This window comes from Pleurodeles waltl, chromosome 2_2 (genome assembly GCF_031143425.1).
Source record: "Pleurodeles waltl isolate 20211129_DDA chromosome 2_2, aPleWal1.hap1.20221129, whole genome shotgun sequence".
Taxonomy (NCBI): Eukaryota; Metazoa; Chordata; class Amphibia; order Caudata; family Salamandridae; genus Pleurodeles; species Pleurodeles waltl.
This window is the reverse complement of record NC_090439.1, coordinates 621,178,864-621,204,966: the sequence shown is the minus strand read 5'-3', so window position 1 is coordinate 621,204,966 and position 26,103 is coordinate 621,178,864. Positions and strand designations below refer to the sequence as shown.

Sequence of the window (26,103 nt, the reverse complement as noted above, 5' to 3'; positions counted from 1 at the left end):
TGCTTGAGAGTTGACAATGTTTGGGGTCCCAAACTCCCCTTTATATAGTCCATTTCCAGGCTTCAAATGTGATTGAGTCGTAGTCTTTGAAGTTTATGCTGGGGATCTGCTTCCTTTTGGAGTGCCCACTCTTCTGCCCTCTCATCGTTCTGAAAGCAGTCTGCCACTGCAGGAGCAATCAGATAGTCCCACAACACAGGCCATGGAAGGGACTGGATATTCACACTTGGATGCCATCCACAGTGATCTGTGTATCAAAAGGTTACCCTTGGGTCTCAGCCCTACTCCTTGTGATTCTCTTAACATGTGCATCTCCTTCCTGAGTTGTGCTCAGGCCCCTTACTTGTGACCTCCCACTAAGTCAAAGAGCACCCTTTTGAAGTGTACAGGAAAGCCTGGCTCTCCGTCTCTACAGTGGGTCTCACCCAACATACAGGAATGTAGCAATACACAAATTTGGGAGGATTCTTCTACCTTCTTTCTTCATATTCCCCCATGCAGCCCTGAGTCTTCCAAAAAGGAACCCAGAGTATGCCAAGCATTGTACCATTCACAGCACACATACACCCAACACACACATGCAACATACATACACTGTGCGACACTTAACACTTCATGCATTGTACTATTCACAGGTACACATACACCCAGCACATGCACATTGCATACATGCAGTACTCAATACTGCATCATTCTTGTATTGCATCACTCACAAGCACACATGCACCCAGTATTTGTACACCATTCATGCACACTGTACATGCACACTTCAACACTTCACACTAGACCAATGTAGGTCAAGGGTGAGTTAAGCACACAGCAGTGGAACTTTAAATGAGTGAGAATGTTGGCCTCACTCCAGTGACACAGGTAGAAAAAGGACTTGTTCACTCCTGTTGATCACAACATGGTTTACTGGTGCAACTGCGCTCGGGCTGCTTAATTCCTGGTAGAGGCAGTAGCTTTTCACAACTATGAGAGTAGCGCTTTGATCACTCCTCCCTGTCCAACAAAACTGCAGTCTGTGAAACAGACGTATGTCAAGGCGCACATGCATGGTCCTTGTTTAGGTATGCCTTGACAAGAAAAAAAAATCAGCTTAAGTGTTAGAAATTGGGTCTCTAGTTGGCAGAGGTTTGCACTCTGTCCAGGTAGGGACCACAATTCTAGACATGGCAAGTAAGATGCACACTAAAACTTTGCCTGTGCTCACACCTCTGGTAGCTTGGCCCGAGCAGTCAGGCTAAACTAAAGAGGCAATGTATAAAGTATTTGTGCACACAGTACCACATGGGAAACACCCCAAAAGGACTCCACACCAGTTCAGAAGCATAGTCAATATTTATCTGAGTCGGACAAGAAAAAAACAACAAACATCCAATACACAAGTCAAGTTATGAATTTACAAAGATAAAATCAAAATGCAGTTCTTAGAAGACAGTAGCTCCAACCGAAACTATCTGCTCGTGCTTGACCAGGGCAAATTCAAAAGTGAAGTTCAACCATGATGGAGCGCACCCGGGCACAGGAGTCAGGCAGACCTGCTGACTACCTTTACTGCATCAATGCTCAGTGACTGTTGGAAAGTATTTGATGTAATTTCTAATAGGAGTCCTGCTAACCAGGTCCCCAGTGCCAGATCTCTTTCATAAAACTGCACATTTTTTCCCCAATTGACAAAACCTTTTAGCACCCTGTGTAAGTCTCTAGTAAATGGTACCCCTGGTACCTAGGGCCTGTGGTGCTAAAGAGGGTCCCTAAGGACTGCAGCACAAATTGTGCCACCTTGAGGGGACCCCTCACCAAGCACAAGACAGGCTGCCATTGCAAGATGTGTGTCTTGGTGCAGACAAAAGTCACGACATGGTACACAGCCTGTGTGCTATGTCCCCTAAAACTGCATCCATTATATGTAAGTCACTCCTTCAGCAGACCTTACAGCCCTAAGCCAGGGTGCTGTATATTACATGTGATGGACATATCTGCAAGAGTAGATATGCCCCTGCTATGTTTTTGTCGATTCGTAGACATAGTTATCAGGGAGGCCATTTTAAGTACATATGCTGGACACTGGTCAGTACGAGTTTCGCAGCTACATGATGGCCTCACTGAAACTAGGTATGTTTGGTATCAGACATCTCGTATTAATAAACTCTCACTGATTCCAGTGATGGATTTATTAATATCTTCACACAGAAGGCACCTTAGAGGTGCCTCGTAAAAAAAAAACTACCAATTACCTGTGTACTGACTGACTAGTTTTAACTAGCCTACTACAACCAGACAAGTTTCTGACTCCCAAAAGTGAGAGCCTCTGCTCTTGGGAGGTCAGGAATAAAGCCTTCCCTAAAACACCTCTCCTAGCAGGATGACCTGCAAATCTGCATTCCAAGGCAGGGGGCTTCAAAGAGCCCACTGCCCTTGGTATGCAGATCTGGCTTCCCTCAGAAGGGGGGAGATGCCAAACCCTGTGACCCACGGCCCATTTGGTGCCTGGGCAGGGCGGATAATTAGTAATTGGAGAGGCGTGTCCAACCTCAGGTCAATTCTACCCCTAAGGTGAACTGCCAGATGTGGATGTGGTGATGGCAAAACTAGGATCTCTGGGACAGGGTTATGCCCACTTTCCAGAGGAAGTGATCCTATAGGGGGCGTAGGGAACCCAGGGCAAGTAGCCCATTGTCTGCTATCCTATACTCCCCTAACATGAGTATTTAGGGAAGCCTCTGGCACCAGAAAATCTGATTCTGCCAACTTGAAAGAAAAAGAAGGACACTACAGAGACACAAAAGCAAGAACTGAAGACCAGTGACTGACTCAGCACCACCCCTGCCTGCTGACTTCCACAATTGCGACAAAGATGCCTCGCCCTGCATCTGCTTGTGGATCGTATCGTCTCTGCAGTGAAGCTCTGCAACTCTAGTACTGGGCTCAGACCATCAGATTTGTATCATGATAAATCACTTGTCAGGAGTTCTGAACGTGCATGGGGACAGTCTCTGTCTTCATTTTTCAGCCGCTCATGAATGGTATCTCCATATAGAAGTGACACTTCACATCTTGTGGCTATGGGGGACCCCTCAGATATAACTTTTTGCCACTCTCAAGAACATGCACTGCCCATCATTCTGCAGCATCCATAAGTGATGCAGGGAGCATTGAGGGACGCTCTGCAATTTTACTGGGACACCCAACTGGTTTACACATTTCCCCCATTACCTTGATTCCTCGAGCTCTGAGGAAATTTGACCAAGACTGGGCCCAAGTCATAATAATAGCCGCTCATGGGCAGCAAAGGATGTGGTATACAAACCGTCACCTCTCACTGTGCCCTCCGATCCATCCTTCTCACAAGGCAGACTTCCTCTCACAGTCGTAAGGGCAGGCTCTACACCCTCACCTCCAGAGCCTGTACCTACATGCCTGGAGATTGAACTGGGTTACCTTAGTTCTTTTTCTCTTCCTCCTGATATGGTGGATGTTATTTTATCAACCACAAAACACTCCCCCATGTCCATTCATGCTGGCAGATAGGCTAAGTTTGTAAAGTGGTGTGAAGTAAATTTGATTGACTCTTTTAAAGTCAATTTGTCCGAGATTTTACATTTTGTGCTTTCCCTAGCACAACAGGTTACAACAGTTAAGAGATATTTGTCTGCCCTTTCGCCATTCCTTTGTTTACCCGATCAACCTTCCATGTTTAAGTCCACTATAGTGTTAAGGTTAATGAAGAGACTTACTAACAAATACCATCCCACTCTGTTTATTGTGCCTCAGTGGGATCTTAATTTGGTACTAACTCACCTTATGGGTGCTCCATTTGAACCCTTACATAGTTGTCCTTTGAGAGTGCTTACTTTCAAAATGATTTTTCTGGTCACCATAATGTCCACTAGACGTGTTAGTGAATTGCAGGCATTAAGTGTGAAACACTCCTTCAGGACTTCCTATGCAGATAAGTTGGTTTTGAGAACCAGGGCTGCTTTCCTGCAAAATGTGGTTACTCCCTTCCACTTGGGCCAGTCTATCACCCTTTCTACTTTCTGTCCTCCTCCACATCCTCCTAAAGAGGAGGAAAGGCTTCATCATTTGGACCCTAAAAGTGCTGTGAGCTTTTTATGTGGACAAAACTTGTGATCTCTGGCTGGATGATCAGCTTTTTGTTGGCTATGTGGGCAAGATGAAAGGACAAGCATTGCATAAGAGGACATTATGCACAGGATTATCCCTCTGGACAAAGATCTGCTATGGCATGGCTAACACAGAACCACCTGAAGGTAATAGAGCTCATTCTACTAAAGCTAAGTCTTGTACTTCTGCTTTAGCTAGAGGCGTCTCTGTATTTGGCATTCGTAAAGAGGCAACTTGGCCTCCGCACATTTGCAAAGCACTATTGCTTAGACTCTGAAGTGAGGATGGACGGTCACTTTGCCCGTTCTGTTTTGCAAGATTTTTGGTGTAGGCAGACATGCACCCACCTCCAAGTGGGGGACTGCTGTAGATTCTAATCAAAAGGTGAGGAGTCCACAAGTATATGTATCCATCAGAAGAATAAGTTACTTACTTTCAGAAACGCTTTTTCTGGTGGATAAAGTATCTACCTGTGGATTCCTGACTGACCAACCTGCCTCCCCGTTGCTTGTCTGCATATGCCAAACAAATATCTGTTAGTATATTATTTATGTATTTCTTATTTTATATACATGTTTGTGTATATATGTGAATTGCAAAATGTTGTTGCATTCTTGATGTTAGTTTTACTTGTTAGCCTCAAAGGCACAGACAAAGTGGGTGGAAACTGATGTCAGCATGCTAACAAGGGCTTCTTATGGCTCATACAGAGTCGCATGCAGAGCTGTGGCATAAAGACGTGCTTGTCAGCGTGGGAGAGGTATAAAGAAAAGTTTTGGTGGAAGATGTAATTTTAGGGATTTTCAAACATTGAGGAATCCATGGGCAGATACTGTATCCACTAGAAAAAAGCATTACTAAAGGTAAGTAACTTGTTCTTTTGACAGTTAGGCTGTTCCCAGTGTCCACATCATGTGCACACCAGATTGTCAGACCAGGGGTCAAAGAAAAGAGCCTAGCAGACTGCCTTCGGACTTGCCTATTGTCGGTCTGCTGTTGGGCAGTGAGGGTGTCTGAAAAGACAGCTCCCTCAACAGACCCGCCTTTAGGGTTGTTGGAGAGGAGGTCAGGGGAAGGTTCACGCTCTTCTTCCCGCTGTTCATCAGTGACGATCAGCATGGTCACATCAGCCATGTCATGATAAAGTTTAAGGCAGTTCACATGGATAACCCACTTGGGGCTCCTGGAAGTGCCAAACTCCACCAGAAAAGTGAATTCCCCCTTTTTCTCAAGTATAGTGTAGGGTCCACTCCATCTGCACGGGAATACCCTAGGTGCCACAGGCTCTAATACGCATACCTTCTGCCCTGGTTAGTACTCCACCATTGCAGCCTTGTGGTCAAACCACTGCTTCTGGAGCTCTTAGCTGGCCTCAATATTTTTATTTGCTTTCTCCATGTACTCAGCCGTTGTTAAACAAAGGCCAAGCACATAGTCCAGAATGTCCAGCTTGGGCTTTTTGAAAGGTCTCTCTCAGCCTTCCCTCACTATACTCAGTGGTCCCCTGACAGGACGTCCAAACAGAAGTTTAAAGGGACTAAAGCCCACTGCCTTCTGTGGCACTTCTCTGTAGACGAAATGCAGGAATGGCAGTAAGACATCCCATCTCCTTCTGAGTTTTTCAGGGAGTCCCATGATCAGAGCTTTCAAGGTTTTGTTGAATCTCTCAACTGGACCATTTGGTTTGTTGATGAAATGGGGTGGTAAACATATATGTCACTCCACAATCAGCCTACATGGCTTTCAGGTAACCAGACATGAAGTTACTACCTCTGTCTTGACACCACCTCTTTAAGGACGCCAGCTCTAGTAAAAATACTGATGTAGGCCTTAGCTACTGCAAGAGCAGTGGCAGTCCCAAGTGGAATTGCTTCAGGATACCTGGTGGCATGACATACTACCTCCAGTATACATCTGTATCCGGAGGCTGTTTAAGGACCAAGGGGACAAACAATGGGAACTACGGGAGCCTTTGGTTTGCCACCCATCTTGCTACTGGCTTGGCAGGTGACACATGGGTTGCAGAACTCCAATACCTTCTGGAACATACCTGGCCAGTAGAAGTGGTTGACTAACCTACTCCAAGTTTTTGCCTGGCCAAGATGCCCAGCTAAGGGGACTTCATGGGCCAAAGTGAGTTAGAACTGCCTGTACTGCAGAGGCACTACCACTCTCCTAGTGGCACCAGGTTTGGGGCCTCGAGGCCTCAGTGTAAAGGAGCCCCTCCTCCCAGTAGCTCCTATGGGAGTCACTGATATCTCTCTTTCCCTTTTCAGCATCTTGCTGCCTCAGGCTTTCAGGAGTGAGGCAGGTCCTCTTTCCCTGGCAAAGATCTTCCCTAGAGGGTCCCCTGGCCCTAGGAGCTCTGCCATGTAAGACCCAAGTTCCTGCAGCTGGGTTCCCTCAAAGGATGACAGGTCTTCTCCATGAGGAGAGGAGACCTGAGGTTTTGTCTCCTCAGAAGTTGGTTCCCAAACTTCTTGCCTCTTCTCTTGGAGGGTTGGGCCATTCCTCCAGGCTCCAACTCCTCTTTTTCACTTTGAGCTTTGCTCTGTGCTCTAGTTTTCACACACACCCACTCACCTATTCTGAGCATGGCTGTATGAGTTTTCAGCCCATGCTGAGGTCTCCAGATCATTTCTTAGCAGACAATGGACTGGAATTGCATAGCATACAGCCGCCTCCTTTTGGCCTGTAACACCTCCCCCTTCTAAGGTATGAACCTTGGTGTTGCTGTCAGCACAGGTGACAGGATAGGTATAACTATTTGGATACTTTCTAGGGAAATCAGTTTTTCAATCACCATTGTGACACTTGTACCGGTATCCCTCAGTGCTTCTACTTTATCCCTATTGAAATGTGGCTTTTGTCTGTATTTCTCCAGGTTACTGGGTCAGACAGCCAGGGTAACTACATTCGCCCCACCCTCAGAGATTAAAGTATCTTCAGTGTGCTCTCTGACCTAGTCAGGGCACACCAAAGATCGCATCTTGAGACTCACCACTCAAATAGAAGTGGAAGCCTTTTTGGGACAGGAAGAGTCCCCAGTTCAGTGTCCACTGGCCTTACAAGTGACACACCAAGCCTTTTTGGAATCCCAGTTTTTATCCTGGTACCACCCTTTGATTGGGAAGCGTCTCGGGCCCACCCCCGAGCAGATTTTTGGGGGCTTTTAGAAGACTGCTTGGGTTTTTCCCTTTTGTGCCTACCACCGTTCCCTTGGGGGATTAGAAACTCCTTTCTTTTGGTCACCCCACCATGGGACTTCATGGGCACCCTTATTTTGACTCAGTTGTCCGCCTTCTCCCCCAACTCTTGAGGAGAGACTAACTCCAGATCCACTAGGTACTGATATAATTTCTCAGAGTTACACTTTTTTAACAGATGCTCCTTCATTATCAAATTATAGAGCCCTTCATAATCATGTGCCTCACTGCCTTTCAACTAGCCTCCCAGTGTTTTGACTGAAAAGTCTACAAATTCTACCCTGGACTGACTCAGGGGTTTTGTCACTCTCCCTGAAACTAATTCTCTACTCCTCGGTAGTGAGTCCATAGCCTTCAATCAGGGTATCCTTCATTGGTTCGTAGGACTCAGCATCTTCCTTACTGAGTGTCAGGAGTCTATCCTTGCACTTGCCAGAGAGAAACTCCCAGAGTAGAGAGCCCCACTGCTTTTGGCTGAACGTTCTAATTCTAAAAGCCCTCTCTAAGGCTGTAAACAATTTTGTGATATCATCACCCTCTACATATTTGGAGACAATCCCTTTTGGGATTTTAGGGTCAAATATTTCCTCTCTCCCTATTTACTTTGTTGCTGCCACCATTCAAGAGTGCTAGAGCCAACTAAGCTCTTTCTTTTCCTATGGCCAGGATTTTGGCCTCAAGAGGTACTCTTTTGGCTAGTCTCCCCAGCTATTGGTCTGGATCCTCTAGTTCTTCTATGGACCTGGACTGGCCTGGGCCAACTCCAGGTACAGTTTTGAGGTAGAGGTTTCTACTGTTTTCCTCTCCCTCTGGAGTACTGGAAGGAAAGCCTTCCTTTTGAGCACTGTTGTTAGGCTCCTCCTCACTAACTGGGTCTTCACCTACATTGTCAGTGATCCCTTCTCTTGCCTGGGTCTTATCAAACTCAGCAAGCAACTCCTGGAATGGTGCCTTGGTTGATCTAGGGTAAGTTGCAATTTTGCAAGCCTCACAGAGGCTTCAAACTAAGATGCCGGTAAGGGGTCAGGTTGAATTCCTCTACTCTTTCCTCTGAGGTTGACATGTTTTAATGTAGTTTGGACCTTCTGAAGTAGGCTTTTAAGGCATTACTGATAAACATTTTTTAAATTTTTAATACAGTTGGACCGGGGGACTTAACTGTTCAGATAAAAAATTTCGAAAAATAGAAATAAATTGGGGAAAAATCTTTTAGACTATAGTCAATTCTGGGTTTCCTCATGGAAACACCAATTCACCGAGTGATATCAGAAAATGCAAAGTCTTGTATCTCTCTGCTGATGCACCAATGTAGGAAGCTGGCTATCTATCTAGTGTACCAATGTAGGGGTACATTATGCAGACCTTATTGCATGATAGAGGTTTAAAGTAATAAACTTAAATGCCCTTGTTTGTGGTAGTGTTGATGAGCAGCTTAGGCTAAGCATTTGTTGAATACACAGACTCAAAATATGAGACCCACACTCCAGAAGAAACTAAAGACCAATTTTAGAAAAATACAATGCTTTTTATATTCTTTTTAGACACCAACGTCTTCAGAAAAGGTAAGTACTGTTCAAAATATTACTTTGGACAGTAAGTAAAGTATTACACACAAATGTGCAATGTCACTTCTTCTGTTACTGGTTCCACCCAGATCCTCGACTACCATCTTTTGAACCAGAAAAGACCAAACATGACAAACCCATCTACACTCTATCTTGACTTTGGATCTCCCAAGAGACTAACAGATATTCAAACACTAACCACTCCCAGGTAAGCTTAGGCAAAGCTACCCAGATATTTTTAGGGTGGGCTACTTTATGTTCCAGCTATACCTCTAACCCATAACCCTTTGCTACCTCTGAACCAAGAAAATATGGCACAATGCACCTTACAAGCGCATCAATGGGAGACCTTTTCCCAAATTGGAATGGTATTACACATGATGCAGTTTAAGCTACTTGGGTTCCTACACATATGGATAATTTCGTACTCCGACGCCTGAATGAAACACTGCAAGACAAGTTACCCTCTTGTCTGATAGAACCTGATATCTTCCCACCACTGGCGATCACATCCACTCATGGGTATCAAGTAATTTCCAGGCATTATCAGTTCTGCTTAGCTTTGCAATCAGTGGGCACTGAGAGGGTCCAGGGCAACATGGGAGTGATACTTAGGACACCCTATATCAGACTAGGTGTGGTGTTTCTCCTCCATGCAAATGTAGCTCATCTTCTCCAATCACAGGCACAAACTGTTTTCGTACTGGGCATACACTACTCCACATGGTCTACCAAAAATTAACCCCATGCACTAGCAATATATGTCTGATTTGTGGAGCTGATTATGCAGTTTTTATACACCTTACATTGATGCCCTGTTATTCAAACTTACTGGTTCAGCAGTGACTGAGCTCACCATATAGCCTGATCCCGTACTGGCCGTGCTGGGACATGTCAATTCTCTTTCAATTAACTCTAGGTGGTTCACTGCCATTGCACTACTACTGGCTAAACATTGAATAGTTCTGTGTTGGGTCAGCAGCTGGACCTCATCACTGATGAATGGTTGAAGGATATCATATAGTGTGACTCCACCAGTGAAACATACTCCGCACTAGAAGTCCCCTCGTCCAGACTCAAAGACATTTGGCAGCCTCTCGGGGATTATTTGTTAACTTTGGACACTGATTTTACCATTTGTGACCATGATTAGGCTCATATCCATGGTTTACACTGGAGCCCAGGAGACATTACTCCTCACCATCTGCAAATAGATGCCCCCTTACTCGTGTACTCCTGATTTCCCCTCCTTTTTTCTTTTGATTTATATATTTGTATGCCACCCAGCATATATCCTCCAGAACTGTTTTTTTTTCAATGCACATATTCACATATGCTTATTTAGTGCCATGTGATTGCAAATGCTCAATTAATGTACCATGTATTACTGCATTTCTTGTTTGTTCTTTTTAAAAAAATGTAAAATAAAGTTTAAACATGTGTAGCTGTGTTTGCACACCCGTGTGAAACGTAAAGGCACAACAAGTTTTTTGAATCGGTCCCTAGCCTTTGACTACTTTAAAGCTGCATGTGCCTGTTCCAAACATTGCTAAACAATCTGTGATATCAAGGTCATTGCCTTTGTAGGTATGTACATATTTTCCAAGAACAAAAAAAGTTAAATGCAATCAGTTTTGATTAATACGCAATTTGTTTCTTTCCCAGGGATTTTTAGCCAACCAGAAAAGAGCAGAAAACTTGAAAGATCCTTCTGTGCTGCCTGATTTGTGTCTAAGTCATGCAAATCAATTGATGATAATGCTGACTAACCATAGGAAGCTTTTGGACATAAAACAGAAGTGTACCACTGCCAAACAAGAACTTGCAAATAACCTACAAGTCAGATTAAAGTAAGTTCAAATGTTCTCATGGTCTTCATCTGTCCATTTGTGCCCGTCACCCCCAAGGTCATGAGCTTTCCGATATAGATTTTGCTGGTTTCATGTGATTTATTTGATTTTATTGTCCATTGTAGTAATAGGCAGTGCTCTTTCATCATTGTTCCCTTCACAGGCACGATCTGTGCCACCAGAAATACTTTGCCTAAAAAGCAGACAATCACCTTCAAGCACACTCCACAGACGTAAGGTCCTCTACAGCTGGCACCTGCCATGGGGACATGGAACAATACTGCTTACCCTTCTCCTGCACACCCTCCCCTACCACCTCACTAAACCTCTACCTCCCTCTCCACCACCTCCACTCCCCCTTCCTGTGATTTCTCAAAAGTCTTACTCTGATTCAGGCAACCCTAGTCCCTACTGTTCAGCAGGAACTTATAAGTGCATTTCTACCTACCCAAAGAAGATTCTTGGAAGACTATGTCATGATGCCCCCAGGGGACCCTGTCCTGGAACACATCCCTTTTGGGTTCCTTTTCTGGACGATATACCACTTCCCACAGTGTCATCCAGAGTACAGCTGCCTCCCATAAGATAGAAATGCATGTCACCTACGAGAACAATGACTTGCTGATCGAGACACTAGCCCGAACCAAAATGTTCCCTCCAATTTCTCCCTGTGTTGAAGGGTATGGGGAAGTCTGACACAGAAATCTTCAATGAGCCCATGAAATCACAGGTAATAACACTCAGGATTGAGGAAAAAGTTGAAACTTACATCATCTCATCCTCTTTATATCAGAGGTTATGCCCCTAGTATGCCCACACGCCCTCAAGTTTCCCAGGTGGTTTTGAATGCCTGGAAGAGAGCAGCAGCCCAAGCCTCGAGTGTTGCTCCTTTTCCTGTTCAGTAGAGCAAGGCATTGATGCAGCTGGCAAAGGGTGATAGTTGGTGCTGCCACACACTGCACATCACCAAGTCCATGTGCCTTTTTTCACGTTGTGACAGGGGCTTATGGCAAGAAATGGAGGCCTTGTTGCAGCGTCTCCCTGAATGATATCAGAGGAGAGGAGAAGAGATCGTTGAGAAGGGGAAAGCCACATCTAACACCACCTTATTGTGTGCACAGGACTCTGGTGGTACAACTGCCAGTGGGGTAAACACCTCTGTGATCCTCTGCCTTCACTCCTGTTGAGGTATTTCTGGCTTTATACCAGAAATCCACAAAATGTCATCAACCTGCCTTTTGCCGGAGAGCACCTCCTCGGCCAGTAGGTTGATGAGATGTAGGAAAAGATAAAGAAGGACACAGACTCTGACAAGGCCATGGGAGCCTTTCAGCTACCATCGACCAAGTGCACCTTTCAGAGGCGACAGACAAAGGATGGGTCCAAAGCTACCTACAGTGACGCAACGCAGTCATACCAACTACAGCAGTAGGCCTATCGCCAGTGGGGAGGCAATGATACAGACTGTGCGCCTTCAGGAGGCATCTACTCCTTGTACTTCCTCATCCCCAAAAAGCTCACCAAGGCCAAGCCTCAGTCCTATGGCACTCAACTGACATATCCTTTCAGACATTTCCACATGGTGTTCACATCTCCTCCAAGCAGGATGGCCAGTAATTTAGCATACCAAGGTAAGGTACGTCAAAGTCCCTGCCGCCTTTGATATCCAACTCCGTCATTCCCCCAGACTTTCAGCATGCCACCCCCTGCCCTGAGGCCCATTTAACACCAGTACAGGTGGGAAATTAGCTATGCTAGAAGGCGTGGAGTACACCCAGGCCAGACCCACCCCTAAGGTGAGCTGCCTGATGTGCCATGAAAATTTCCCATCTTGGTGATGGCAGAATTTGGAACTCTGGGACTGGGTTAGGCCCACTTTCCCTGGAAGTGGTTAAATTGGGGGTGTTGTGGCCCATTGGGTACTATCCTTCCCTCCCTAAAATGCCCCTAGACCTAGTATTTAGGGGAGCTCCTGGCACCAGGAACTAAGAACACCAAAGAGCCACAAAAAGCAAGAACTGAGGAGCAGCAACTATCTTGGCACCAACCCTGCTGGCCTGCCTGCTGTCTCGATTGTTACGCCAACCCACCTCGTCCTGCAGCTGCTCCTCCAAAAGCCTGGGAGGACTGCCAGCACTTTGAGGAACCACCACCATCTCCTGTGAAGTTGATGAGCTATGCCTGCACCTAGCAGACACCCAAAAGAACTGTTTGAGCCCCAGACCATGAAAACCCAACACCTAAAAGCATCACCACACCAGAGCCAGAGTCGACGTGGATCAACAGTGTGCATATGTCTTGAGACCCTCTAGAGCTGAACCCCACCTTGGGTTTGGCCAGACTGGTCCCCCGTCACCGTCTGCAGCCTCTTCTGTGCAGGAACCAACAACCACAAGGAGGCTTCACAACATGACCCCGCTGGGCAAAGACCCATTGCACATGCGACCTCCCCAACTCGAATTGTTGTGAACCGACCATGTGCTTGCGTGCCCCAGACCCTCTTTTGTGTTCAGTCTATTGGTGACCCAGTCCCCACTTGGAGCCTCTAATCCCCAGGACCGCTTCCCATTAACGTGATTGGAATACCAGACGCTATAAAGCACCCTGCACCCGGACACTCACTGCCTCCCAAAGAAACCTGTTGGTGGTGCCTTGGGCCTTGCCCCATACTTACCTTAACTCCAGAAGAACAATACTGTAAGTTGTTGCCAAGTATCCATATGCAGCATCTGTTTCTTTTCCATAGGATAACATTACTGCGTTAAAGTCAATGCAAGTGTATAAGTGTATTGACTGTGTAGCTGAAAAGCACCTCTACACCTGGATGCCCCAGAGGCGACCAAGGTACCCTGTTGGTGCTGCCTGGTCCTTGCCCTCTACTTACGTTAACTCCAGAAGAACAGCCCTCTAAGTCATTGCTAAGTGCCCGAATACAGTATATATTTCTTTCCCCATAGGATAACGTTACCGCGTTAAAGTCAATGCAAGTGTATTTTCCTGTATACTTAAAAATTTGTAACTTGAAGAGTACTTACCCAGTAATGAAGTTCTTGATGTTAAAAAAAAATATATATACATTTTTGTTATTTTTCTAAATTGGTGTGGATTTCCTTGTTGAGTGTGGGTTTAGCAATTATTTACTGTGTGCTCAACCACACTACCACAAATAGAGCACTTAGGATTTTTAAAGAAACCCTTATCCACTTCTAAGGGGATACCTGGGCTTTTTACACAGCATACCTCTTTTGGTTGTGCTGCATAAAGAGAGCTTTTGAAGGTGTGCTTTCCCTGCTTAGACGAGTGGCTGATCAAGAGTGCAAGCAAACAGGACTGACTAAACCACACCCAAGTTGCTATCTCCCTGCTCCACAGCTTGGGGGTTACAGTCAATGCCACCAAGTTCCACCTTCAGACACTTAAGGTTCAACTCTTCCTGGGAAGAGTCCTACAGGCAATTTCAGCCAAAGTATACCTAAGTGGTCAAAGGGTGGCGACGTTTCAGCAGCGTCTGCCTCTTATTGACCCACTCCGTCATCTCACTGTTCGAACAGTGATGCACCTTCTAGGCATGATGGAGTCATGAATAGCCATAGTCTCTCATGGAAGGCTCAATATGTGTCCACTCCAAAACTGCCTACTTGCATGATGATCACTAGCAGAGGCATTCTAGGAAGAACTAATGTTGATGGGGGCCAGCACTCATCCCTATCTGCAGTGCAGGACATGCCCTTGTCAGACCCAGTTCTGCAAGTAACCACTTGCTGCATGGGTTGGTGGGGGCATCTAGACCACATGATGGTCCAGGGTCTGTGGCCACCTCCTCAATTGGGGTCTCTGCATCAACCACCTGGATCTTTTAGTCTTACACCTAGCCCCCAAAGCATTTCTCCAAGGCATCCAGGTCAAAGTAGTCCTGATACAGAGGGATAGACAACATGATGAACATGTTTTATCTGCAAAAGCTGGGTGGCACACACTCTCTTCAACAGTAAACACTAGAACAGCAAATTTGCCGGTCAGTGATATACCACCAAGTGCATCTTCTAGCACAGTATCTCCCAAGGGTGGACAATGACTTTGCAGACCTACTCATATGGACGCAGCAACAAGTTAATGAGTGGGAACTCCACCCACAAGTCTTACAGCCTTTTGTAGGTGCTACATCCGGGTTAAGGTGTGGGGGAGTCCCGGGCATAGGCCGTGCTGCCGTTTGCCAAAAAGTGAAATGCCTAAACATCGCTTCCATGTTTCCACACCCCAAGTCCATGGGCAAAGCTGTATGGATGAACTGGTCAGGGATCTTGGCATATGCTATTTCCCCCTCTCCCACTTCTACTGTAATAGTTTAGAAACTGTTGCAAACATCAGTCATCCTCATCCTGGTGGCTCTATAAAATACTATCCTACACAGTTGCAGTTGAGTCCATGCCCATGCACCTTCAATGCTAGAGAAGAAGTCAGCTATACCTTGTGACTCAGACTTCTTCCAAGTCCAACACTAGATGGCAGAGCATGCAAATCTACATTATATAAACAAATGCTTACATGGTAAGTAAAATAATCCTTCTACAGCATTGAATCTTTCGTAGATTCATGCACTTTAGTCGTTCCCCATCATCATGCTGGGATCACTCACTGTAATTACAACATAGAAGTAAACAATTACGTGAGGAAGTTTGGAAAGACCTACCCAGTGAGGTGAGATTGTCATGATCTCTATTCCGGCCTTGTAGCTCAAAGATGTTTTATTGATCGCACCTCAAGAAATATGTGTACTCTGTCTATTCTGAGTCCTCTCTCAACCCAAAATGAAAGGCTATAAAATCTGCAGAAAAGTCTCTTCAAAATTCCTCAGTAACATGGTCCATCTCCCAAGGTAGCTTTAAAAAGGCACTGGACCATTATGAAATTTACCAGCTACACAAAGGGATCCTCTGAGACATCTGGCAAAACAAAAATCCCTCCAAACTTTTTGTTGAACATGCCATTGTCATCTGTATCTGGCCTCTCACACCACGTCCAAGTTATTGCTTACATTCAAGACCCCTTCTGTAATTCCTTTGCCATTTACGGATGCCATTGACGCTCCTTCGTGTGCATAGATGACACAGCGACGACTACTGTCATGTCAATTTTGAAGCCTTTGTTTATGACTGTGTCAACAAAGTCTTCTGTGAAATGGAGAATAAGATTACCCTGACTCCAGACAAGGGTGTTAAGTTGGTTCTTCTACAAGACATCTTGCCAAGTAAGTCTCCCTGCAACCATCTACTCATTTTTTAGACACTGAAGATGACTCAGAAGATGAGGATCCTTTTGCTGGGTGTAGGAGGCTGGCCTGGCTTATAGTGGGTATCTGATGGTACTTACACCTTGTGCCAGGTCCAGTTATCCCTTATTAGTAGTGTTCTAGCAGCTTAGGCTGATAGAGGTAGCTATAGCAGAACAGCTTAGGCTGAACTAGGAGACATGCAAAGCTCCTACTATACCACTTATATCATATAGCCCTATATCATAAGAATCACAATACTCAGAGTTACTAAAAATAAAGGTACTTTATTTTAGTGACAATGTGCCAAACATATCTCAGTGGATATACTCCCGTAGGAGGTAAGTAAAATACACAAAATATACACACAAACCAAAATCAGGTAAGTAAACAGTTAGAAAAGTAGTGTAAACACTGTAGAATACAATAGGATGCAATAGGCCTAGGGGCAACACAAACCATACACTGAGAAAGTGGAATGCGAACCACTTAGGGACCCCAGGCCTAGTGTAGTGGGTAGAGGATCGCTGGGAGTGTAAGGAAACACTAAGGGTGTCCAAGATACCCCACCCCAAGACCCTGAAAAGTAGGAGTAAAGTTACCCTACTTCCCCAGAAACACACTAAAGTTGTGATAGGAGATAGGAAGACAACAACTGACTGCAAAGCACTGAAGACGGATTCCTGGACCTGAGGACCTGCAAAGGAAGGGGACCAAGTCCAAGAGTCACAAGAGTGTCCAGGGGGGCAGGAGCCCACTAAACCCCGGATGAAGGGGCAAAATGGCTGCCTCCGGGTGGAAGAAGCTGAAGATTCTGCAACAACGGAAGATGCCAGGAACTTCTTTGCACAGAAGATGTCCCACAGCATGCTGGAGGATGCAGAGTTGTTTCCATGCAGAAAGACCGCAAACAAGCCTTGCTAGCTGCAAAGGTCGCGGTTGAAGAGAATGGGTGCTGCCCTGGACCAGGAGGTCGCCCTTTGGAGGAGGTGACAGAGGGGGCTCTCAGCAGCTCAGAGAGCCCCCGCAGAAGCACTTGAACAGGGGTTCAAGAAAACTGAGCACGGCGGTCGTCTCAACACTACAGTCCCACGAAGCCGATGGTCAACTCAGCGAGTTGAGCAATGCAGGACGGAGTGCTGGGGACCCGGGCTGTGCTGTGCACAAAGGATTCCTTGCAAAAGTGTACAGAAGCCCTAGCAGCTGCAGTTCACGCATTACACAGGATTACTGTCTGGCGTGGGGAGGCAAGGACTTACCTCCACCAAATTTAGTCAGATGGACCACTGGACTGTTGGGGTCACTTGGATCCAGCTCCTGTGTTCCAGGGACTACGCTCGTCAAAATGAGAAGGGACCCAGAGGACCGGCGATGCAGAAGTTTGGTGCCTGCGTTAGCAGGGGGAAGATTCCGTCGACCCACGGGAGATTTCTTCTTGCTTTCAGTGCAGGGTGAAGGCAGACAGCCCTCAGAGCATGCACCACCAGGAAACAGTCGAGAAAGCCGGCAGGATTAGGCGCTACAATGTTGCTGGTAGTCATCTTGATACTTTGTTGTGGTTTTGCAGGAGTCCTGGAGCAGTCAGCGGTCGATCCTTGGCAGAAGTTGAAGAGGGAGATGCAGAGGAACTCTGGTGAGCTCTTGCATTCCTTATCTGAACAGAAGCCCACAGGAGAGACCCTAAATAGCCTTCAGAGGAGGATTGGCCCCCTAGTCAGTTAAGCACCTATCAGGAGGGGTCTCTGACGTCGCCTGCTGGCACTGGCCACTCAGAGGCCCCGATTGTGCCCTCACACCTCTGCATTCAATATGGCAGAGGTCTGGGACACACTGGAGGAGCTCTGGGCACCACCCCTTGGGTGGTGGTGGACAGGGGAGTGGTCAGTCCCCTTGCCTTTGGCCAGTTTCGCGCCAGAGCAGGGTCTGGGGGATCCCTGAACCGGTGTAGACTGGTTTATGCAAGGAGGGCACCATCTGTGCCCTTCAAAGCATTCCCAGAGGCCAGGAGAGGCTACTCCTCTCAGGCCCTTAACAACTATTTCCAAAGGGAGAGGATGTAACACCCTCTCTGAGGAAATCCTTTATTCTCCCTTCCTGGGACTGGGCTGCCCATACCCCAGGATGGCAGAAGCCTGTCTGTGGATTGGCAGCAGCTGTAGCTGTAGTGAAAAACCCAGAGAGCTAGTTTGGCAGTACCCGGGGTCTATGCTGGAGCCCCGGGGATGCATGGAATTGGCACCCCAATACCAGATTTGGCATGAGGAGACAATTCCATGATCTTGGACATGTACATGCCCATATTCTGAGTTACCATTGTGAAGCTACATATAGGTATTGACCTATATGTAGTGTACGTGTGTAATGGTGTCCCCACACACACAAAGTCCGGGGAAATTGCCCTGAACAATGTGGGGGCACCTTGGCTAGTGCCAGGGTGCCCTCACACTTAGTAACTTTGCACCTAACCTTCACCAAGTGAGGGTTAGACATATAGGTGACTTATAAGTTACTTAAGTGCAGTGTAAAATGGCTGTGAAATAACATGGACGTTATCTCACTCAGGCTGTAGTGGCAGTCCTGTGTAAGAATGGTCTGAGCTCCCTATGGCTGGCAAAAGAAATGCTGCAGCCCATAGGGATCTCCTGGAACCCCAATACCCTGGGTACCATACTAGGGAATGATAAGGTGTTCTAGTGTGGTAAAAATGGCCACTAGCCTGCAGTGACAATTTTAAAAACATAAGCACTGAGGTTCTGGTTAGCTGAGCCTCAGTGACACATTTAGGCTTCACACAGGGAACACATTCAGGCCATACACTATGAGCACTGGGGTCCTGGCTAGCAGGGTCCCAGTGAGAAAGTAAAAACACCCTGACATATACTCACAACCAGGCCAAAAGTGGGGGTAACAAGGCTAGAAAGAGGCTACCTTCCTACACTGGGCAACAAACCCTGAACAGTTTCATATCAGTTGTTGGAAAGATAATGATGATTAGGCTGGTGAAGATTAAATGAAAAAGGACACTGATACAGCTGAGGCAATGGGGACATTGCAAACTTCCACTCCCAGGGGCTCCTTTCATCACCTAGGCTACAGAGGGACACAGAAATCCACCAACAGATGCAACAGCCACTGTAAAGCAGTGACTACCTAAATCCCCTCCACCCCCTGGCCACACAACACTTGTCGGGTACAGACTACAGTTATTTCACCCAGTCTTGAATACCATCACAAGAGACAAATGGATACTAGCCATTATCCAACATGGCTGTTGCCAGAAAGCATTGAAGAGCTGGCTATTTGGCTAGTTCACCCATCTAGACGATTACATCTTTTTTCTTTACACTTAGATAAACATAGTTATGTTGGTAATGGTAAGGTATGTACAGAATAGACAGTCAATTTCCCTCATAAATGGGGCGCCAAAGCTAAAAAAACTCCCCTTGTTTCAGTGGCATTCATTCTTTTGACCTGCTCCTGCCACGGGCTCCTGAATGTGATTCCACTCAACCAAAATCCACTTATCTTACATTCTCTCCCCTACCACAGTACAGATGACTGTCAGAGGCCTGGGTGGTCTACTATGATTGTTGTGCTGCTTCTAAACGTAGGAGCATGGAAGAGGTACAAGGAGACTAAAATGGCGAGTTAACTTCCCAGGATGTTCCTGATATTGGAAAGGTGCAAGAAAAGGTTTAAAAGTTAGGTTGTCAGTCAAAAGTTCCTTTACAAGAATGTGGCATAGATCTGTTGGTTTAAGCTCTAGATTGATACCAACTCAATCATGCCATGGGATTAAGAGAGAAAGAGAAATGGAACAAGAAGCTGTTTGGGGGTTATAGATAGCAGAGGGCCAAGGGTCGCATACAAACAGAAAGCTGTTCCCTACTGATTTAACTTGCCCTTTAAAGTTTACATGAAGAGGTTTGTAAATGAATTGTGGCACAAGATTTCGTCCCATTGTCCTTCCCATACTCAGATATGTACAATTTGAAGAAATCTGTAACCCTGTGCATGGGACGCAACAGGTAGAAAAATCTCCAATCATAAAACCCTCCAGTATGGTAAATCTTGTGATTTTTACGAGTGGAATAAAAATACCTTTGATTATTAGTGAGAAGGCCACAGACATTTGTTAAGCTTTTGCTAAAACATGCCCTTAAATACCCTTAAATTCTATGGTGACTTTCAGATACTTGGGTAAAATAGTGGCCACGGCAAAACACGCATTCAAAGTGAACTTTACCAAGCTACTATTTGTTGTCATAACCATTAATCATTGTAAGCTTTCTGAAGGGAGTCATGCTGGAGAGATATGTTTGGTGAGTTGACCCACCAGATTAACAATATAGTACTTAACTAAAGTAACACAAAAGCCTTCAGTCCTCTTTGAATGGGCTCTTAGGTTAAGTGAATGTGCCTGAATAAAATCAAAATGTTTTCAGGCTTACTATGTCCTTCGCACAATGTTTTACTTGACCTCTTGTTGAATATTATGTTTATTTGCTATAAGGTATTATAAAATATATGATGTTGGTTTGTGATTATATTTGATGTCAGATATCTAAATATGTGACTTGAAGAACACAAATTATGTCCATCCTTCCTGTCCTGTTTTGAATTTCAATTTGCAAAGAGTATATCCATAAAGCAGTAGTCACATTTGTTTGTTTCATTTTTGGTTTGCAATAGATTCACGTTTTGAAAGTTAATAGCTTTGTGAGAGTTTTATAAATGATACTTTTTTGTGTACCTTTTAGGTGGTGTTGCTTTGTGATGCTTCATGCTGATCAAGATGGAGAAAAACTGCAAGCCTTGTTTCGACTCTTAACAGAGCTACTAGAGCGAGTGAAGATTGTAGAGGCTCTCAGTACAGTTCCTCAGATGTATTGTTTGGCTGTTGTGGAGGTTGTAAGAAGGAAAATGTTTATAAAACACTACAGAGCGGTAAGCAGAATGTCTTCCTTGTTTGCTAAGGGTGATGTAGAAGACTAGAACTGTTGTTTTGAAATGAGGTCTCTTGGCCATCATGTCTCACACTAATCAGTGGTACAAGAACAATGTTTTAGTGCTCTAATAATTTTCTAATTTGTGAATCAGTAGGCAGCGTCCCAAGTTACATGCTTTAATAATATCTTCCCAGAATATATTCATGTAATTGGAGTTCTAGTTTAGGCATCTTTGAAATAGTAGGCTTGGTAGTATATTATACATTATTGAGCCATACAGTCTTTATATGTTATTTTTTTTATTTTTATTTGCAACAGTGGGCCAACGCTTTAGTTAAAGATGGCAAACATCTCTACGAAGCTGAAAAAACAAAAAGGGAAACTTTTGGGAAACTTTTTAGTAAGTATTATTTTTCAACAGTATTTTTATTTTATTTCAGAGTCTGTTTCTGGGTTTCAGGTTTGGTATGCTGCTGTAGTATTTAATAGCATGTAAGTGTTTTAAAGGCAGATAGATCCAAGTTAATATGTGATAAATATAATTTGTCCTCTGGAGGGCCTTCGCAGACAATGAAACATGCCATTTTCCAGCTAGAATACGTGCTTGAGGCTACTTTTCAAAGCTTAAGAATTGCACTTTTGGTGATTTTTATGAAAAAGTCAGACACATTGCAGCTACTTGAGTTTACAATGAGAAATGTGCAGTTTCTATATGGTGATTAACTTTATTCACCTTATGGACTAGCAGGATACCTTTAATAAATTAGTCAGTTGCCTAGCAATCTTAATTTTTCTTTGCGTTTTATGCAACATATAGTAAGTAAAGTATGTGGAAAGTTTCATGTGTGATGTAGGAGGCTGGCTCAGTTTATGGTGTACACCTATGGTGTGGCACCCTATATACAGAGTCCAGGTAACCCTTAGTGATAGCAAATAGATGTGAAGATAGTAAAAGCTCTCTAGGGGTAGCTGAGGTGAGCAGCTGAAGCTTATCCAGAAGGAATGTAAAGCACTTGCAATACCACAGTAGTCAGACAGTAACTCACTTACAAAAAGGAACCACACAAGTGTTGCACAAACAAAGGATTCTTTATTACAGCACTAACTACTAGACTAGTGCTGGTACACCTCCATTTGGAGATATCTCCACACAATATAAACACAAAATAACGAGCAGAAATAGCCTAAAATATACAGGGCGCTATGGGGGGAGCCAAATCATATACTAAGTAAGTAGAATGTGAAATAAAAAAACCCAACCAAGATAAGTATGGTAGTTAGTTAGAGGCTGGTGTAGATGAAAACACCAGAGGTAAGTAAGGTAGGTGGCCCCAGCGACCAGGTGCAGGGTGGTTACCTACCCAGTTGTCCCATAGACTAACACAGGCAAGCAGTGGTTGGAGTACTTGTGTTTCAGGACCCCTCCCCGTGGCCCCCGAGGAAACCAACAAACAATAAAGAGGAAGGTTGGAGAGTGTCCCCACCCAAGGATACCCAGAAGACAGAAGTACCTACACCAGGGAATCCGGATGCAGAGGAGAGAAGGGGCTCTCACTGAAGTCAGTGGAAGCCTCGCATTGTCCAGCTGCTGTTGTGACCTGTGGATCAGGCCCGTGGAACCCAGGGACGGATTCTGGGCATGGAGGACCTGAAAAGGAAGAGGGCAGAGTCTAGCACCCTTGGAGGTGCCCAGGTGGTGCAGGTGGCAATGCCTACCCTCCTAGAGGTGAAGTTCCTGCAAGTCGGTGGAGGAAGAAGTCCAGCTGCGGAGTCCATGAGCTGTAGAAGATCCCCGGAGTCACCAACCAGCTGTCCCTCGATGGTCGTTGCCAGATTGCAGGAGATTCAGTGACCAGCGAGGCCACCAACAAGCACTGGAAAATGCAAGCAGAAGCTGAAGATGTACTTGCGCAGTTTTGAGGACCAGCAAGGTCCAGAGGACTCTACCCTTGAAGGGGAGTCAGGGCTAGTTCTCAGCACACGGAAAGGCCAGCAGAAGTCATTGGAGACCCTATGAGTGACCCACAGGCGATAGACACAAGGAGTCACAAGGAGGCCTCAGCAGCACAATAAAACAGTCCCACGTCGCAGGAGTTGCAGTACAGGGGCTGATCTTTGAGTTGCAGAGTGCTGGAGGCCAGGGCTTCTTGGTTCCTGAAGATCTCCTGGAGGAAGAGTCAGCAAGCCTTGGCTAGGGCCACAGACCCAGTACCTGTGATGCAGAGACATCCATGGGACAGCAGAACCCACCAGCCGGTCGACGTACTCTTGAGGTGTTTGCGGATGCAGGGGAGTGATTCTGTCACTTCAAAGGAGATTCTTTCGTGCTTCCAGGTGCAAACAGAGTCCCTGTGACCCTGGAAGATGCATAGCCTTGGATGCTGCAGAATTCGTGCAGGATCCTTAAAAACAATGTTGCAAAGGGATCCTTCCCACCAGAAGCAGACTTGTTTCTCTTCCAAAGCAGACCATCAGCGGTTCCAGAGACCAGGAGCAGAAGATGTCTTGCAGAGAGTTGCCCGATGAATCTGAGGACCCACCCTCAGGAGATCCTGTAAGTAACCCTAAAAGGGGTTTGGTCACTGTCTGAAGTGACCCACCTATCAAGAGGGGGTCAGGGACGTCATCTACCTGACCTACCCAGTCAGATGCTCTCAGGGGCGTCTGCACATCTTGTTTCCAAGATGGCAGAATCAACTGGCCACCTGGCAGAGCTCTGGGCACCTCCCTAGGTAAGGAGCTGGATGGCGGGGGTGGTCATTCCCTTGTCCTTAGTTCAGTTTCGCGCCAGAGCGGGATCCAGGGGTTCCTGAACTGGTGCAAACCGGATTATGCAAGGAAGGCACCAAAAGTTCCCTTCAAAGCAGTCTGGTGACGCTCAGAGGCTACCCCACCCCAGCCCTTAGACATCTAATACACAAGGGTGGCCACACCTCCCCCTTACAGGAAATCCTTTGTTCTGCCTGCCTCTGCTTGAGCCAGACTCACCCACAGGAGGGCAGTACAGTGTCTGGGGCCGGCAGCAGCGTGGGCTGGCAGCCAGAACCCATAAGCCTGCACAGGCAGAACTAGGGAATCATCTAAGGAACCCCCTGAGTATGGGGGACTCACACAGCTAGCACTGGAATCATTGTAGTTTCATGATTCCAATATGTTTGATACTAAACATGTCTAGGTTCGAAGAAGCCATTATGTAGTTGGACCACTCGTGTTGACCAGTGTCTACTACATACCTCAAAATGGCTTCCCTGCACTTAGAAAGCCCAGGGAATGGAGTCTGGGGTTTGTAGGTGCACCCTACTCATGCAAGGGTATCCTCACACTTAGGGACATGCACCCTGGCCTTGGTCTGAAGGGCCTACTAGGGGGGTGACTTACAGGTCTAAGTGCAGTGTCCAGGATATAAGGTAAGCCTTATATCAGTGGTGAAAGGGTGCATGACCCATTTCATGGAGGCTACAATGGCAGGCCATCAGACACAGTTTGCATGGGCTTCCGTGGGTGGCACAATATATGCTGCAGCCCATGGGAGACCCCTGGTGTACCAATGCACTGGTGCCTAAGTACCATACACTAGGGACCTACATGGGTGCACCATTATGCCAATTGTGGAATGAGAAGTTACCAAGCAACCATATTTAGAGGAGAGAGCACTGACACTGGGGTCCTGGTTTTGCAGGAGCCCAGTGAACTATTGTCTAAACACTGACATCAGGCAAAAGACAAAGGTAACTATGCTAGAAAGATGGTACTTTCCTACATGTGGGATTTTTATATCCATATTGTAGGAAGTTGGCTCTGTATGTACTATTTCAAAGTAAGGAATAGTATGCACAGAGTCCAAGGGTTCCCCTTAGAGGTAAGATAGTGGCAAAAAGAGATAATACTAATGCTCTATTTTGTGGTAGTGTGGTCGAGCAGTAGGCTTATCAAAGGAGCAGTGTTAAGCATTTGTTGTACATACACACAGGCAATAAATGAGGAACACACACTCAGAAACAATTCCAGGCCAATAGGTTTTTGTTATAGAAAAATATCTTTTCTTAGTTTATTTTAAGAACCACAGGTTCAAATTCTACATGTAATATCTCATTTGAAAGGTATTGCAGGTAAGTACTTTAGGAACTTTGAATAATCACAATAGCATATATACTTTTTACATAAAACACATTTAGCTGTTTTAAAAGTGGGCACAGTGCAATTTTCACAGTTCCTGGGGGTGGTAAAGTAATGTTAGTTCTTGCAGGTAAGTAAACCACCTACGGGGTTCAAATTGGGGTCCAAGGTAGCCCACCGTTGGGGGTTCAGAGCAACCCCAAAGTTACCACACCAGCAGCTCAGGGCCGGTCAGGTGCAGAGTTCAAAGTGGTGCCCAAAACGCATAGGCTTCAATGGAGAGAAGGGGGTGCCCCGGTTCCAGTCTGCCAGCAGGTAAGTACCCGCGTCTTCGGAGGGCAGACCAAGGGGGTTTTGTAGGGCACCGGGGGGGGACACAAGTCCACACCAAAAGTACACCCTCAGCAGCGCGGGGCGGCCGGGTGCAGTGTGCAAACAAGCGTCGGGTTCGCAATGTAAATCAATGGGAGACCAAGGGGTCTCTTCAGCGGTGCAGGCAGGCAAGGGAGGGGCTCCTCGGGGTAGCCACCACCTGGGCAAGGGAGAGGGCCTCCTGGGGGTCACTCCTGCACTGAAGTTCCGATCCTTCAGGTGCTGGGGGCTGTGGGTGCAGGGTCTTTTCCAGCCGTCGGGATTTTAGAGTCAGGCAGTCGCGGTCAGGGGGAGCCTCGGGATTCCCTCTGCAGGCATCGCTGTGGGGGTTGAGGGGGGGACAACTTTGGTTACTCACAGTCTCGGAGTCGCCGGGAGGTCCTCCCTGAGGTGTTGTTTCTCCACCAGTTGAGTCGGGGTCGCCGGGTGCAGTGTTGCAAGTCTCACGCTTCTTGCGGGGATTGCAGGGGTCTTTAAATCTGCTCCTCTGGATACAAAGTTGCAGTCTTTGTTGAACAGGGCCGCTGTTCTCGGGAGTTTCTTGGTCTCTTGGAAGCAGGGCAGTCCTCTGAGGATTCAGAGGTCGCTGGTCCCAGGGAAAGCGTCGCTGGAGCAGGTTTCTTTGGAAGGCAGGAGACAGGCCAG

At 46.1% G+C, this 26,103-nt stretch overlaps 1 protein-coding gene across 4 annotated transcripts in view; it reads left to right on the top strand.

Annotated features, from left to right (window-relative positions):
- Positions 1 to 26,103, top strand: part of RB1CC1 (RB1 inducible coiled-coil 1) — a 486,536-nt gene that overhangs the window by 122,538 nt on the left and 337,895 nt on the right. For all 4 annotated transcript variants that reach the window (XM_069220165.1, XM_069220164.1, XM_069220163.1 and 1 more), the window contains exons 8-10: positions 10,568 to 10,752; positions 20,782 to 20,968; positions 21,289 to 21,370. In XM_069220165.1, the coding sequence (XP_069076266.1) occupies positions 10,568 to 10,752; positions 20,782 to 20,968; positions 21,289 to 21,370 (454 nt within the window). The remainder of the gene's footprint in view (positions 1 to 10,567; positions 10,753 to 20,781; positions 20,969 to 21,288; positions 21,371 to 26,103) is intronic.